The sequence below is a fragment of the Scyliorhinus torazame genome, chromosome 14 (assembly GCF_047496885.1).
Source record: "Scyliorhinus torazame isolate Kashiwa2021f chromosome 14, sScyTor2.1, whole genome shotgun sequence".
Taxonomy (NCBI): Eukaryota; Metazoa; Chordata; class Chondrichthyes; order Carcharhiniformes; family Scyliorhinidae; genus Scyliorhinus; species Scyliorhinus torazame.
Genome location: NC_092720.1, coordinates 182,887,940 through 182,904,553, shown reverse-complemented (window position 1 = coordinate 182,904,553; position 16,614 = coordinate 182,887,940). Strand labels below are relative to the sequence as shown.

The window sequence follows — 16,614 nt, the reverse complement described above, 5'->3', positions numbered from 1 at the left end:
CCCTTCACTCACCGACACTCAGTCCCCCCTCACTCACCGACTCTCAGTCCCCCCTCCCCTCACTCACCGACTCTCAGTCCCCGCCCTCACTCACCGACTCGCAGTCCCCCCCCCCTCACTCACCGACTCTCAGTCCCCCCCCCCCTTACTCACCGACTGTCAGTCCCCCCCCCCTCACTCACCGACTCAGTCCCTCCGCTCACTCACCGACTCAGTCCCCCCCTCGCTCTCTGACTCAGTCCCTCCCTCGCTCTCTGACTCAGTCCCTCCCTCACTCACCGACTCAGTCCCCTCCCTCACTCACCGACTCAGTCCCCCCACTCACTCACCGACTCAGTCCCCCCCCTCACTCACCGACTCTCAGTCCCTCCCTCGCTCTCTGACTCAGTCCCCCCCCTCACTCACCGACTCTCAGTCCCTCCCTCGCTCTCTGACTCAGTCCCCCCCCTCATCATCGACTCTCAGTCCCCCCTCAATCACCGACTCTCAGTCCCCCCTCAAACACCGACTCTCAGTCCCCCCTCACTCACCGACTCTCAGTCCCCCTCAAACACCGACTCTCAGTCCCCCCTCAAACACCGACTCTCAGTCCCCCCCTCAATCACCGACTCTCAGTCCCCCCTCAATCACCGACTCTCAGTCCCCCCTCAATCACCGACTCTCAGTCCCCCCTCAATCACCGACTCTCAGTCCCCCCTCAATCACCGACTCTCAGTCCCCCCTCAATCACCGACTCTCAGTCCCCCCTCAATCACCGACTCTCAGTCCCCCCTCAATCACCGACTCTCAGTCGTCCCCCCTCAATCACCGACTCTCAGTCCCCCCTCAATAACCGACTCTCAGTCCCCCCTCAATAACCGACTCTCAGTCCCCCCTCAATCACCGACTCTCAGTCCCCCCCTCACTCACCGACTCAGTCCTTCCCTCACTCACCGACTCTCAGTCCCTCCCTCACTCACCGACTCTCAGTCCCTCCCTCACTCACAGACTCTCAGTCCCTCCCTCACTCACCGACTCTCAGCCTCCCCCCCACACTCACCGACTCACAGTCCCCCCCCTCACTCACCGACTCAGTCCCCCCTCCCCTCACTCACCGACTCTCAGTCCCCCCCCTCACTCACCGACTCTCTGTCCCCCCTCCCCTCACTCACCGACTCTCAGTCCCTTCCCTCACTCACCGACTCTCAGTCCCCCCCCCTCACTCACCGACTCTCAGTCCCCCCCCCCTCACTCACCGACTCTCAGCCTCCCCCCCACACTCACCGACTCACAGTCCCCCCCCTCACTCACCGACTCTCTGTCCCCCCTCCCCTCACTCACCGACTCTCAGTCCCTTCCCTCACTCACCGACTCTCAGTCCCTCCCCCTCACTCACCGACTCTCAGTCGTCCCCCCTCACTCACCGACTCTCAGTCGTCCCCCCTCAATCACCGACTCTCAGTCCCCCCTCAATAACCGACTCTCAGTCCCCCCTCAATAACCGACTCTCAGTCCCCCCCTCACTCACCGACTCAGTCCTTCCCTCACTCACCGACTCTCAGTCCCTCCTCACTCACCGACTCTCAGTCCCTCCCCACTCACAGACTCTCAGTCCCTCCCTCACTCACCGACTCTCAGCCTCCCCCCCCACACTCACCGACTCACAGTCCCTCCCCTCACTCACCGACTCTCAGTCCCCCCTCCCCTCACTCACCGACTCTCAGTCCCCCCCCTCACTCACCGACTCTCTGTCCCCCCTCCCCTCACTCACCGACTCTCAGTCCCTTCCCTCACTCACCGACTCTCAGTCCCCCCCCCTCACTCACCGACTCTCAGTCCCCCCCCCCTCACTCACCGACTCTCAGCCTCCCCCCCACACTCACCGACTCACAGTCCCCCCCCTCACTCACCGACTCTCAGTCCCCCCTCCCCTCACTCACCGACTCTCAGTCCCTTCCCTCACTCACCGACTCTCAGTCCCCCCTCACTCACCGACTCTCAGTCCCCCCCCCTCACTCACCGACTCAGTCCCTCCGCTCACTCACCGACTCAGTCCCCCCCCTCACTCAATGACTCAGTCCCTCCCTCGCTCTCTGACTCAGTCCCCCCACTCACTCACCGACTCAGTCCCCCCCCCTCAATCACCGACTCTCAGTCCCCCCTCAATCACCGACTCTCAGTCCCCCCTCAATCACCGACTCTCAGTCCCCCCTCAATCACCGACTCTCAGTCACCCCTCAATCACCGACTCTCAGTCCCCCCCTCAATCACCGACTCTCAGTCCCCCCTCAATCACCGACTCTCAGTCCCCCCTCAATCACCGACTCTCAGTCCCCGCTCAATCACCGACTCTCAGTCCCCCCTCAATCACCGACTCTCAGTCCCCCCTCAATCACCGACTCTCAGTCCCCCCTCAATCACGGACTCTCAGTCCCCCCTCAATCACGGACTCACAGTCCTCCCTCAATCACGGACTCTCAGTCCTCCCTCAATCACCGACTCTCAGTCCCCCCCCCTGTCTCACCGACTCTCAGTCGCTCCCTCACTCACAGACTCTCAGTCGCCCCTCACTCACCGACTCAGTCCCCCCCCTCACTCACCGACTCTCAGTCCCCCCCTCAATCACCGACTCTCAGTCCCCCCCTGACTCACCGACTCTCAGTCCCCCCCCTCACTCAACGACACTCAGTCCCACCCTCACTCACCGACTCAGTCCCCCCCCTCCCCTCACTGACCGACTCTCAGTCCCCTCCCTCAATCACCGACTCTCAGTCGTCGTCCCCCTCTCTCACCGACTCGCAGTCACCCCTCACTCACCGACTCGCAGTCCCCCCCCCCACTCACCGACTCGCAGTCCCCCCCTCCCCTCACTCACCGACTCAGTCCCCTCCCTCAGTCACCGACTCTCAGTCCCCCCCCTCACTCACCGACTCTCAGTCCCCCCTCACTCACCGACTCTCAGTCCCCCCTCACTCACCGACTCTCAGTCCCCCCTCACTCACCGACTCTCAGTCCCCCCACTCACTCACCGACTCTCAGTCCCCCCACTCACTCACCGACTCTCAGTCCCCCCACTCACTCACCGACTCTCAGTCCCCCCACTCACTCACCGACTAGAACCTTAGTTAGGCCACACTTGGAGTATAGTGTTCAATTCTGGTCGCCACACTACCAGAAGGATGTGGAGGCTTTAGAGAGGGTGCAGAAGAGATTTACCAGAATGTTGCCTGGTATGGATGGCAGAAGCTATGAGGAGCGATTGAATAAACCCGGTTTGTTCTCACTGGAACGAAGGAGGTTGAGGGGCGACCTGATAGAGGTATACAAAATTATGAGGGGCATAGACAGAGTGGATAGTCAGAGGCTTTTCCCCAGGGTAGAGGGGTCAATTACTAGGGGGCATAGGTTTAAGGTGAGAGGGGCAAAGTTTAGAGTAGATGTACGAGGCAAGTTTTTTACGCAGAGGGTAGTGGGTGCCTGGAACTCACTACCGGAGGAGGTAGTGGAGGCAGGGACGATAGGGACATTTAAGGGGCATCTTGACAAATATATGAATAGGATGGGAATAGAAGGATACGGACCCAGGAAGTGTAGAAGATTGTAGTTTAGTCGGGCAGTATGGTCGGCACGGGCTTGAAGGGCCTGTTCCTGTGCTGTACATTTCTTTGTTCTTTGTTGACTCTCAGTCCCCCCTCACTCACCGACTCTCAGTCCCCCCTCACTCACCGACTCTCAGTTTCCCCCTCACTCACCGACTCTCAGTTTCCCCCTCACTCACCGACTATCAGACCCCCCTCACTCACCGACTTTGTCCCCCCTCACTCACCGACACTCAGTCCCCTTCACTCACCGACACTCAGTCCCCCCCTCACTCACCGACTCTCAGTCCCCCCCCCCTCACTCACCGACTCAGTCCCTCCGCTCACTCACCGACTCAGTCCCCTCCCTCACTCATCGACTCTCAGTCCCCCCTCAATCACCGACTCTCAGTCCCCCCTCAATCACCGACTCTCAGTCCCCCCTCAATCACCGACTCTCAGTCCCCCCCCTCAATCACCGACTCTCAGTCCCCCCTCAATCACCGACTCTCAGTCCCCCCTCAATCACCGACTCTCAGTCCCCCCTCAATCACAGACTCTCAGTCCCCCCTCAATCACCGACTCTCAGTCCCCCCTCAATCACCGACTCTCAGTCCCCCCTCAATCACCGACTCTCAGTCCCCCCTCAATCACCGACTCTCAGTCCCCCCTCAGTCCCCCCTCAATCACCGACTCAGTCCTCCTTCAATCACCGACTCTCAGTCCTCCCTCAATCACCGACTCTCAGTCCCCCCTCAATCACCGACTCTCAGTCCCCCCCCTCACTCAACGACACTCAGTCCCCCCCTCCCCTCACTGACCGACTCTCAGTCCCCTCCCTCAATCACCGACTCCTAGTCGTCCCCCCCCTCACTCACCGACTCTCAGTTCCCCCTCACTCACCGTCTCTCAGTCCCCCCACTCACTCACCGACTCTCAGTTCCCCCTCACTCACCGACTCTCAGTCCCCCCCCTCACTCACCGACTCTCAGTCCCCCCCCTCACTCACCGACTCTCAGTCCCCCCTCACTCACCGACTCTCAGTCCCCCCTCACTCACCGACTCTCAGTCCCCCCTCACTCACCGACTCTCAGTCCCCCTCACTCACCGACACTCAGTCCCCCCTCACTCATCGACTCTCAGTCCCCCCACTCACTCACCGACTCAGTCCCCCCACTCACTCACCGACTCAGTCCCCCCCTCACTCACCGACTCTCAGTCCACCCTCAATCACCGACTCTCAGTCCCCCCTCAATCACCGACTCTCAGTCCCCCCTCAATCACCGACTCTCAGTCCCCCCTCAATCACCGACTCTCAGTCCCCCCTCACTCACCGACTCTCAGTCCCCCCTCAATCACCGACTCTCAGTCCCCCCTCAATCACCGACTCTCAGTCCCCCCTCAATCACCGACTCTCAGTCCCCCCTCAATCACCGACTCTCAGTCCCCCCTCAATCACCGACTCTCAGTCCCCCCTCAATCACCGACTCTCAGTCCCCCCTCAATCACCGACTCTCAGTCCCCCCTCAATCACCGACTCTCAGTCCCCCCTCAATCACCGACTCTCAGTCCCCCCTCAATCACCGACTCTCAGTCCCCCCTCAATCACCGACTCTCAGTCCCCCCTCAATCACCGACTCTCAGTCCCCCCTCAATCACCGACTCTCAGTCCCCCCTCAATCACCGACTCTCAGTCCCCCCTCAATCACCGACTCTCAGTCCCCCCTCAATCACCGACTCTCAGTCCCCCCTCAATCACCGACTCTCAGTCCCCCCTCAATCACCGACTCTCAGTCCCCCCTCAATCACCGACTCTCAGTCCCCCCTCAATCACCGACTCTCAGTCCCCCCTCACTCACCGACTCTCAGTCCCCCGCCCTCACTCACCGACTCTCAGTCCCCCGCCCTCACTCACCGACTCTCAGTCCCCCCCCCCTCACTCACCGACTCTCAGTCCCCCCCCCTCACTCACCGACTCTCAGTCTCCCCTCCCTTCCCGACTCTCAGTCCCCCCTCACTCACCGACTCTCAGTCACCCCTCACTCACCGACTCTCAGTCCCTCCCTCACTCACCGACACTCAGTGCCCTTGTCACTCACCGACTCTCAGTCCCTCCCTCCCCGACACTCCGTCCCCCCTCACTCACCGAATCTCTGTCCCCCCTCACTCACCGACTCTGTCCGCCCCTCACTCACCGACTCTCTGTCCCCCCCCTCACTCACCGACACTCTGTCCCCCCCCTCACTCACCGACTCTCTGTCCCCCCCCTCACTCACCGACTCTCTGTCCCCCCCCCCCCTCACTCACCGACACTCAGTCCCCCCTCACTCACCGAATCTCTGTCCCCCCTCACTCACCGACTCTGTCCCCCCCTCACTCACCGACTCTCTGTCCCCCCCCTCACTCACCGACTCTCAGTCCCCCTTCACTCACCGACTCTCTGTCCCCCCCCAACTCACCGACTCTGTCCCCCCCTCACTCACCGACTCTCAGTCCCCCCTCACTCACCGACTCTCAGTCTCCCCTCCCTTCCCGACTCTCAGTCCCCCCTCACTCACCGACTCTCAGTCACCCCTCACTCACCGACTCTCAGTCCCTCCCTCACTCACCGACACTCAGTGCCCTTGTCACTCACCGACTCTCAGTCCCTCCCTCCCCGACACTCAGTCCCCCTCACTCACCGAATCTCTGTCCCCCCCTCACTCACCGACTCTGTCCCCCCCTCACTCACCGACTCTGTCCCCCCCTCACTCACCGACTCTCTGTCCCCCCCCTCACTCACCGACTCTCTGTCCCCCCCCTCACTCACCGACTCTCTGTCCCCCCCCTCACTCACCGACTCTCTGTCCCCCCCCTCACTCACCGACTCTCTGTCCCCCCCCCTCACTCACCGACACTCAGTCGCCCCTCACTCACCGAATCTCTGTCCCCCCTCACTCACCGACTCTGTCCCCCCCCTCACTCACCGACTCTGTCCCCCCCTCACTCACCGACTCTCTGTCCCCCCCTCACTCACCGACTCTCTGTCCCCCCCTTCACTCACCGACTCTGTCCCCCCCCCCACTCACCGACTCTGTCCCCCCCTCACTCACCGACTCTCAGTCCCCCCTCACTCACCGACTCTCAGTCCCCCCCTCACTCACCGACTCTCAGTCCCCCCTCACTCACCGACTCTCAGTCCCCCCTCACTCACCGACTCTCAGTCCCCCCCTCACTCACCGACTCTCAGTCCCCCCTCACTCACCGACTCTCAGTCCCCCCTCACTCACCGACTCTCAGTCCCCCCTCACTCACCGACTCTCAGTCCCCCCCTCACTCACCGACTCTCAGTCCCCCCTCACTCACCGACTCTCAGTCCCCCCTCACTCACCGACTCTCAGTCCCCCCTCACTCACCGACTCTCAGTCCCCCCCCTCACTCACCGACACTCAGTCCCCCCCCCTCACTCACCGACTCTCAGTCCCCCCCCCCTCACTCACCGACTCTCAGTCCCCCCTCCCTCCCCGACTCTCAGTCCCCCCTCACTCACCGACTCTCTGTCCCCCACCTCACTCACCGACACTCAGTGCCCTCGTCACTCACCGACTCTCAGGCCCCCCTCCCCTCACTCACCGACTCTCAGTCCCCCCCTCACTCACCGACTCGCAGTCCCCCCCCTGTGTCACCGACTCTCAGTCCCCCCCTCACTCACCGACTCGCAGTCCCCCCCCTCCCCTCACTCACCGACTCTCAGTCCCTTCCCTCACTCACCAACTCAGTCCCCTCCCTCAGTCACCGACTCTCAGTCCCCCCCTCACTCACCGAATCTCAGTCCCCCCTCCCCTCACTCACCGACTCTCAGTCCCCCCTCACTCACCGACTCTCAGTCCCCCCTCACTCACCGACTCTCAGTCCCCCCTCACTCACCGACTCTCAGTCCCCCCTCACTCACCGACTCTCAGTCCCCCCTCACTCACCGACTCTCAGTCCCCCCTCACTCACCGACTCTCAGTCCCCCCTCACTCACCGACTCTCAGTCCCCCCTCACTCACCGACTCTCCGTCCCTCCCTCACTCACCGACTCTCAGTCCCCCCTCACTCACCGACTCTCAGTCCCTCCCTCACTCACCGACTCTCAGTCCCCCCTCACTCACCGACTCTCAGTCCCTCCCTCACTCACCGACTCTCAGTCCCCCCTCACTCACCGACTCTCAGACACCCCTCACTCACCGACTCTCAGTCCACCCTCACTCACCGACTCTGTCCCCCCCCTCACTCACCGACTCTCAGTCCCCCCCCTCACTCACCGTCACTCAGTCCCTCCCTCACCGACTCTCAGTCCCTCCCTCACTCCCGACTCTCAGTCCCCCCCTCACTCACCGTCTCTCAGTCCCCCCTCACTCACCGACTCTCAGTCCCACCCCTCATTCACCGACTGTCTGTCCCCCCCCCTCACTCACCGACTTTCAGTCCCCCCCTCAGTCACCGACTCAATCCCCCCCCTCACTCCCGGACTCTCAGTCCCCCCCTTCACCGACTCTCAGTCCACTCCCTCACTCACCGACTCTCAGTCCACTACCTCACTCACCGACTCTCAGTCCCCCCTCACTCACCGACTCTGTCCACCCTCCTCACTCACCGACTCTCAGTCCCCCCCCTCACTCACCGACTCTCAGTCGCTCCCTCACTCACCGACTCTCAGTCCCCCCTCACTCACCGTCTCTCAGTCCCCCACTCACTCACCGACTCTCAGTCCCCCCTCACTCACCGACTCTCAGTCCCCCCCACCTCACTCACCGTCTCTCAGTCCCCCACTCACTCACCGACTCTCAGTCCCCCCTCACTCACCGACTCTGTCCACCCTCCTCACTCACCGACTCTGTCCACCCTCCTCACTCACCGACTCTCAGTCCCCCCTCACTCACCGACTCTCAGTCGCTCCCTCACTCACCGACTCTGTCCCCCCCCCTCACTCACCGACTCTCAGTCCCCCCCCTCACTCACCGACTCTCAGTCGCTCCCTCACTCACCGACTCAGTCCCCCCCCACCCCTCACTCACCTACTCTGTCCCCCCTCCACTCACTCACCGACTCTCAGTCCCCCCTCCCCTCACTCACCGACTCTCAGTCCCCGCCCTCACTCACTGACTCTCAGTCCCCCTTCACTCACCGACTCTCAGTCCCTCCCTCACTCACCGACTCTCAGTCCCCCCTCAGTCACCGGCTCTCAGTCCCTCCCTCACTCACCGGCTCTCAGTCCCTCCCTCACTCACCGACTCTCAGTCCCCCCTCACTCACCGACTCTCAGTCCCCCTTCACTCACCGACTCTCAGTCCCTCCCTCACTCACCGACTCTGTCCCCCCCTCACTCACCGACTCAGTCCCGCTTCACTCACCGACTCTCTGTCCCCCCCTCTCACTCACCGACTCTCAGTCCCTCCCTCACTCACCGACTCTCAGTCCCTCCCTCACTCACCGACTCTCAGTCCCCCCCCTCACTCACCGACTCTCAGTCCCTCCCTCACTCACCGACTCAGTCCCTCCCTCACTCACCGACTCAGTCCCTCCCTCACTCACCGACTCTCTGTTTCCCCCCCCCTCACTCACCGACTCTCAGTCCCCCCCCTCACTCACCGACTCTCAGTCCCCCCCTCACTCACCGACTCTCTGTCCCTCCCTCACTCACCGACTCTGTCCCCCCCTCACTCACCGACTCTCAGTCCTCCCTTCACTCACCGACTCTCAGTCCCTCCATCACTCACCGACTCTCAGTCCTCCCTTCACTCACCGACTCTCAGTCCCTCCCTCACTCACCGACTCTCAGTCCCCCCCCTCACTCACCGACTCTCTGTCCCCCCCCTCACTCACCGACTCTCTGTCCCCCCCCTCACTCACCGACTCTCTGTCCCCCCCTCACTTACCGACTCTCAGTCCCCCCCTCACTCACCGACTCTCAGTCCCCCCCCTCACTCACCGTCACTCAGTCCCCCCCCTCACTCACCGACTCTCAGTCCCCCTTCACTCACCGACTCTCAGTCCCTCCCTCACTCACCGACTCTCAGTCCCCCCTCACTCACCGACTCTCAGTCCCTCCCTCACTCACCGACTCTCAGTCCCCCCTCAATCACCGTCACTCAGTCCCTCCCTCACCCACCGACTCTCAGTCCCTCCCTCACTCACCGACTCTCAGTCCCTCCCTCAATCACCGTCACTCAGTCCCCCCTCACTCACCGACTCTCTGTCCCCCACCTCGCTCACCGACTCTGTCCCCCCCTCACTCACCGACTCTCAGTCCCACCCCTCACTCACCGACTCTCAGTCCCCCCCCCCCTCACTCACCGACTTTCAGTCCCCCCCTCAGTCACCGACTCAGTCCCCCCCCTCACTCCCGGACTCTCAGTCCCCCCCTTCACCGTCTCTCAGTCCACTCCTTCACTCACCGACTCTGTCCCCTCCTCACACAGTCTCTCAGTCCCCCCCACCTCACTCACCGTCTCTCAGTCCCCCACTCACTCACCGACTCTCAGTCGCTCGCTCACTCACCGACTCTGTCCCCCCCCTCACTCACCGACTCTGTCCCCCCCCCCTCACTCACCGACTCTCAGTCCCCCCTCACTCACCGACTCTCAGTCGCTCCCTAACTGACCGACTCTCAGTCCCCCCCCTCACTCACCGACTCTCAGTCGCTCCCTCACTCACCGACTCAGTCCCCCCCCACCCCTCACTCACCGACTCTCAGTCCCCGCCCTCACTCACTGACTCTCAGTCCCCTCCCTCACTCACCGACTCAGTCCCCCCCCTCACTCACCGACTCAGTCCCCCCCCTCACTCACCGACTCTCAGTCCCCCCCTCACTCACCGACTCTCAGTCCCCCCCTCACTCACCGACTCTCAGTCCCCCCCTCACTCACCGACTCTCAGTCCCCCCCTCACTCACCGACTCTCAGTCCCCCCCTCACTCACCGACTCTCAGTCCCCCCCTCACTCACCGACTCTCAGTCCCCCCCTCACTCACCGACTCTCAGTCCCCCCTCACTCACCGACTCTCAGTCCCCTCCCTCACAGACTCTCAGTCTCCCCCTCACTCACCGACTCTCAGTCCACCCGTCACTCACCGACTCTCAGTCCACCCGTCACTCACCGACTCAGTCCCCCCCTCACTCAACGACACTCAGTCCAACCCTCACTCACCGACTCAGTCGCCCCTCCCCTCACTGACCGACTCTCAGTCCCCTCCCTCACTCACCGACTCTCAGTCCCCCCTCACTGACCGACTCTCAGTCCCCCCTCACTCACCGACTCTCAGTCCCCCCTCACTCACCGACTCTCAGTCCCCCCCCATCACTCACCGACACTCAGTCCCCCCCCTCACTCACCGACACTCAGTCCCCCCCCTCACTCAACGACACTCAGTCCCCCCCCTCACTCACCGACACTCAGTCCCCCCTCACTCACCGACTCTCAGTTCCCCCCCACTCACTGACTCTCAGTCCCCCCTCACTCTCAGACTCTCAGTCCCCCCTCACTCACCGACCCAGTCCCCCTCACTCACCGACTCTCAGTCCCCCCTCACTCACCGACTCTCAGTCCCCCCTCACTCACCGACTCTCAGTCCCCCCTCACTCACCGACTCTCAGTCCCCCCTCACTCACCGACTCTCAGTCCCCCCTCACTCACCGACTCTCAGTCCCCCCTCACTCACCGACTCTCAGTCCCCCCTCACTCACCGACTCTCAGTCCCCCCTCACTCACCGACTCTCAGTCCCCCCCTCACTCACCGACTCTCAGTCCCCCCTCACTCACCGACTCTCAGTCCCCCCCTCACTCACCGACTCTCAGTCCCCCCTCACTCACCGACTCTCAGTCCCCCCTCACTCACCGACTCTCAGTCCCCCCTCACTCACCGACTCTCAGTCCCCCCTCACTCACCGACTCTCAGTCCCCCCTCACTCACCGACTCTCAGTCCCCCCTCACTCACCAACTCTCAGTCCCCCCTCACTCACCGACTCTCAGTCCCCCCTCTCTCACCGACTCTCAGTCCCCCCTCACTCACCGACTCTCAGTCCCCCCTCACTCACCGACTCTCAGTCCCCCCTCACTCACCGACTCTCAGTCCCCCCTCACTCACCGACTCTCAGTCCCCCCCCCCTCACTCACCGACTCTCAGTCCCCCCTCACTCACCGACTCTCAGTCCCCCCTCACTCACCGACTCTCAGTCCCCTCTCAATCACCGACTCTCAGTCCCCCCCCCTCACCGACTCTCAGTCCCCCCTCACTCACCGACACTCAGTCCCCCCCTCACTCACCGACTCTCTGTCCCCCGTCCCTCAGTTACCCTCACTCACCGATACTCAGTCCCTCCCCTCACTCACCGTCACTCAGTCCCCCCTCATTCACCGACTCTGTCTCCCCTCTCAATCACCGACTCTCAGTCTCCCACCCTCACTCACCGACTCTCAGTCCCCCCCTCACTCACCGACACTCAGTGCCCTCGTCACTCACCGACTCTCAGTCCCTCCCTCCCCGACACTCAGTCCCCCCTCACTCACCCAATCTCTGTCCCCCGTCCCTCAGTTACCCTCACTCACCGACTCTCAGTCACTCCCTCACTCACCGTCACTCAGTCCCCCCTCATTCACCGACTCTCTGTCCCCCCCCCTCACTCACCGACTCTCTGTCCCCCCCCCTCACTCACCGACTCTCAGTCCCTCCCTCACTCACCGACTCTCTCCCCCCCTCACTCACCGACTCTGTCCCCCCCTCACTCACCGACTCTCAGTCCCACCCCTCACTCACCGACTCTCAGTCACTCCCTCACTCACCGTCACTCAGTCCCCCCCCTCACTCACCGACTCTCTGTCCCCCCCCCTCACTCACCGACTCTCTGTCCCCCCCCCTCACTCACCGACTCTCAGTCCCCCCCTCACTCACCGACTCTCAGTCCCTCCCTCACTCACCGACTCTCAGTCCCCCCATCACTCACCGACTCGAAGTTCCCTCTGTCCATACTCCAGGTATTTCCTCAGCCACTCGATACACTCCACCTCCAGGTACTGTTTCCATGCCTGATTGCCGACCGTGTCCCGGTTCCACCTGTTTTTGATGCTCTCTCCCCAGTTGACCGGGGTTACCCACACGTTACTCTTGTCGAAGTTAATGAAATCTTGTCCATCCCACCCCCTCTGGTTAAATCCAGCCGTTGTCCCGTCATCCCTCAGGTCACAGCCAGTCATCATCTGGTAAACATGGATCCCTGTTGATCAGAAACACAATCCACCAATCAGAGTCTTTCATACCAGGAGGCCCCATTCACAATACAAACCCAGCCAATGGGATTTACTGCCCCATCCACAGCCAATCAGCCTGTTTCCTAGATCTCGATCCACTCAGGGCTTCTCCACATTGGACCCCCGAGTGTTGGGAGATTGAGGACTCACCTCCTGACTGGTTGGTCCTGGACATGAGGATCGGAACATGATATTTGAAATTCTGCTCCCGGTCCCGTGCGAGAAGCTTCTTCCGTTCCCAGAACTCAGGCCCCTCACTGTCCACCATCCACTGCTCCCGGGGAATCATCTCCTTCCGATTGCTGTCGTACATAACAAACTGGACATCATCCACATATCCGACAATCATAAACTCCGGGAATCCAGGGATTGGAGTTATCCCAGTGAAGAAATACCGGAGAGAGTGAGAGCCTGAAAAACACACAGAGACATCAGAGTGTGAACCCCAAAACACCCACACAGAGAGACATCAGGGTGTGAACCCCAAAACAGCAACACCCACACAGAGACACATCAGGGTCTGAACCCCAAAACACCAACACCCACACAGAGAGAGACATCAGGGTCTGAACCCCAAAACACCAACACCCACACAGAGATACATCAGGGTCTGAACCCCAAAACACCAACACCGACATTTGCAATGTTCCTCAGAACGTCAGCGTGGGAATTGTAGAAATTCTGGAGTCTCCGGCTGGGTCTGATGTCTTCTCCCGCTCTCTCTCGCTTCCTCTCTTTCCCTTATCCTCCGTTGGAGTCTCTACCCGGGTCTTTGCGATTTCTCTGCTCTCTCTTTCACTCTCTCTTCGTCTTGTCTGGTGTCTTTAACCAGGAACCTACTCACCAAAACAGTAGTAGAAATCTGAAACTCTCTTCCTCAAAATGCTGTAATGTTTGGAATCAACTGGAACTTTCATAATTGAGATGGATTCTTGTTTTGGAAGGAATATAGAGCACACGGGGGGAAATTGGAGTTTAGTTACAAATCCAGCAGGATTTAATTGCGTGACAAATCGGTCTGAATATTCCCCCTGTATTCCTCCGTCTCCTCTCTCCGTTTCCCTCTTCACTGTCCAGCCCCATGCCCCTGTTCTCAGTTCCCTCACAACCCACAGTTTCCCTCCCTCCACAACCCCAATATCCAGCCTGGCTCTGCCCCTCTCACACCCCATCACTCACTGACCCAGGGTTAATGCCCCAGTCGACTGGCTCTGCCCCTCTCACACCCCATCACTCACTGACCCAGGGTTAATGCCCCAGTACCCAGCCTGGCTCTGCCCCTCTCACACCCCATCACTCACTGACCCAGGGTTAATGCCCCAATACCCAGCCTGGCTCTGCCCCTCCCACACCCCATCACTCACTGACCCAGGGTTAATGCCCCAATACCCAGCCTGGCTCTGCCCCTCTCACACCCCATCACTCACTGACCCAGGGTTAATGCCCCAATACCCAGCCTGGCTCTGCCCCTCTAACACCCCATCACTCACTGACCCAGGGTTAATGCCCCAATACCCAGCCTGGCTCTGCACCTCTCACACCCCATCACTCACTGACCCAGGGTTAATGCCCCAATACCCAGCCTGGCTCTGCCCCTCTCACGCTCCATCACTCACTGACCCAGGGTTAATGCCCCAGTACCCAGCCTGGCTCTGCCCCTCTCACACCCCATCACTCATTGACCCAGGGTTAATGCCCCAATACCCAGCCTGGCTCTGCCCCTCTCACACCCCATCACTCACTGACCCAGGGTTAATGCCCCAATACCCAGCCTGGCTCTGCCCCTCTCACACCCCATCACTCACTGACCCAGGGTTAATGCCCCAGTACCCAGCCTGGCTCTGCCCCTCTCACACCCCATCACTCACTGACCCAGGGTTAATGCTTTAAATTGAGGGGAGATAGATATAAGACAGATGTCAGAGGTAGATAGATTCTTTACTCAGAGAGTAGTAAGGGCGTGGAATGCCCTGCCTGCAACAGTAGTGGACTCGCCAACACTAAGGGCGTTCAAATGGTCATTGGATAGACATATGGACGATAAGGGAATAGTGAGTTGGGCTTTAGAGTGGTTTCATAGATCGGCGCAACATCGAGGACCGAAGGGCCTGTACTGCGCTGTAATGTTCTATGCTCCAATGCCCCAGTACCCAGCCTGGCTCTGCCCCTCTCACACCCCATCACTCACTGACCCAGGGTTAATGCCCCAGTACCCAGCCTGGCTCTGCCCCTCTCACGCCCCATCACTCACTGACCCAGGGTTAATGCCCCAGTACCCAGCCTGGCTCTGCCCCTCTCACACCCCATCACTCACTGACCCAGGGTTAATGCCCCAATACCCAGCCTGGCTCTGTCCCTCTCACACCCCATCACTCACTGACCCAGGGTTAATGCCCCAGTACCCAGCCTGGCTCTGCCCCCCTCACACCCCATCACTCACTGACCCAGGGTTAATGCCCCACTACCCAGTCTGGCTCTGCCCCTCTCACACCCCATCACTCACCTGCTGCCACCTCTCCACACAGAAGGAGCAGCACTATCAGTCCACTCATTGTTGCTTCCATCAGGCTGGAGGAAACATTGAAGGGAAATCCTTCGACAAGAAAAGGGAAATTTGCAGCTCGTGATTTCCATCTGGTCTTGTTCACAGTGAGTCACAATCCGATTGGTCCCAAAATATAATTGAACCGATCAGAATAAAGAGAGTTTGTGAGTCATCAGTTTCCGGCAGAATAGACACAAAACAGGTTCAGAAACAAACATTTCTGCAATATTGTGAACCACCCAATCAGGTAAAAATAACTTGTCACATCATCAGTTGCCGGGCAGAATGAGCTGAAAGGAGTTTGATACAGAGGGAAGGAAGGACTTAAGGAACAGGAGGGGAACTGTGCTAACCGTTCATTCAGATCACTGCTGATCTGAACTCCAGTTCCTGACTTTCCTCCATATTCTAAATAATGTTACCCGATATAAATCTATCAATCTGAGATTTAATAATTCCAACTGTCTGGACATCCATAATTTTTTGAGGAGAATGGATGTGGAATCTACCACTGCTGAATCATTTTAACATTATAAACAGATCAATCCGATCACCCCTCAACAGTCTAAACTCTGGGAATAAAAGCCAGGTTTATACAAACTCCCTTTCAGCTGTGGGATCATTCTGGTGATCAGCACTGCATCCAAGTCCAATCTCCCCTTCCTGAGGGGCGGTGACCAGAACTGAACAGCTACTCCAGATGGGGTCTGACCTGGACTCTGCAAAACTACAGATTCACTTTCATAATTTTGTATCCCAGCCCCCTCAAGGTAAAGATCAATGTTCCATTAGACAGACGGTGAAATGTGCAGACACACGGCAGATAAAGTGCAATTTTATATAAAGTGATGCATTTGAAAGGAAGAATGGGAAGAGGTTATATGAACTGCATGGTACAGTTGTAAATGGAGTGCAGAGTCTGAGAGACCTGAGAGAGTGTATACACTAATCTCTGAAGGTGGCAGGGGAGTTTGATAAGACTGTTAAAGAAGCACAAATGGAACACTTGACTTCATAATAAAGATACAGAGAACAAACGCAAGGAGGTAATGCTGAACATTTATAAAATATTGCTTAGACCCCAAATGGAGCATTGTGTCCAATTCTGGTCAGAGTGTTTCAGGAAGGATGCCAAGACCGAGGAGAGGGTGCAGAGGAGATTTGCTGAAATATTATTGGATGAGTGACTTATGTCTTCCAACGGAACTATTCAAAGTGTTGGGGAAATCATGGATGAAATTCTC

The 16,614-nt window shown here is 59.6% G+C and overlaps 1 protein-coding gene across 1 annotated transcript in view; it reads right to left on the bottom strand.

Annotated features, from left to right (window-relative positions):
* LOC140390256 (class I histocompatibility antigen, F10 alpha chain-like) overlaps nucleotides 1–15,504 on the bottom strand; it is a 48,584-nt gene extending 33,080 nt beyond the window's left edge. Inside the window, exons 1-3 of the mRNA XM_072475261.1 lie at nucleotides 15,329–15,504; nucleotides 12,976–13,236; nucleotides 12,522–12,791 (exon numbers count right to left, since the gene is read on the bottom strand). Coding sequence (XP_072331362.1) covers nucleotides 12,522–12,791; nucleotides 12,976–13,236; nucleotides 15,329–15,389 — 592 coding nt within the window. The 5' untranslated portion in view covers nucleotides 15,390–15,504. The remainder of the gene's footprint in view (nucleotides 1–12,521; nucleotides 12,792–12,975; nucleotides 13,237–15,328) is intronic.
* Nucleotides 15,505–16,614: the final 1,110 nt, after the last annotated feature.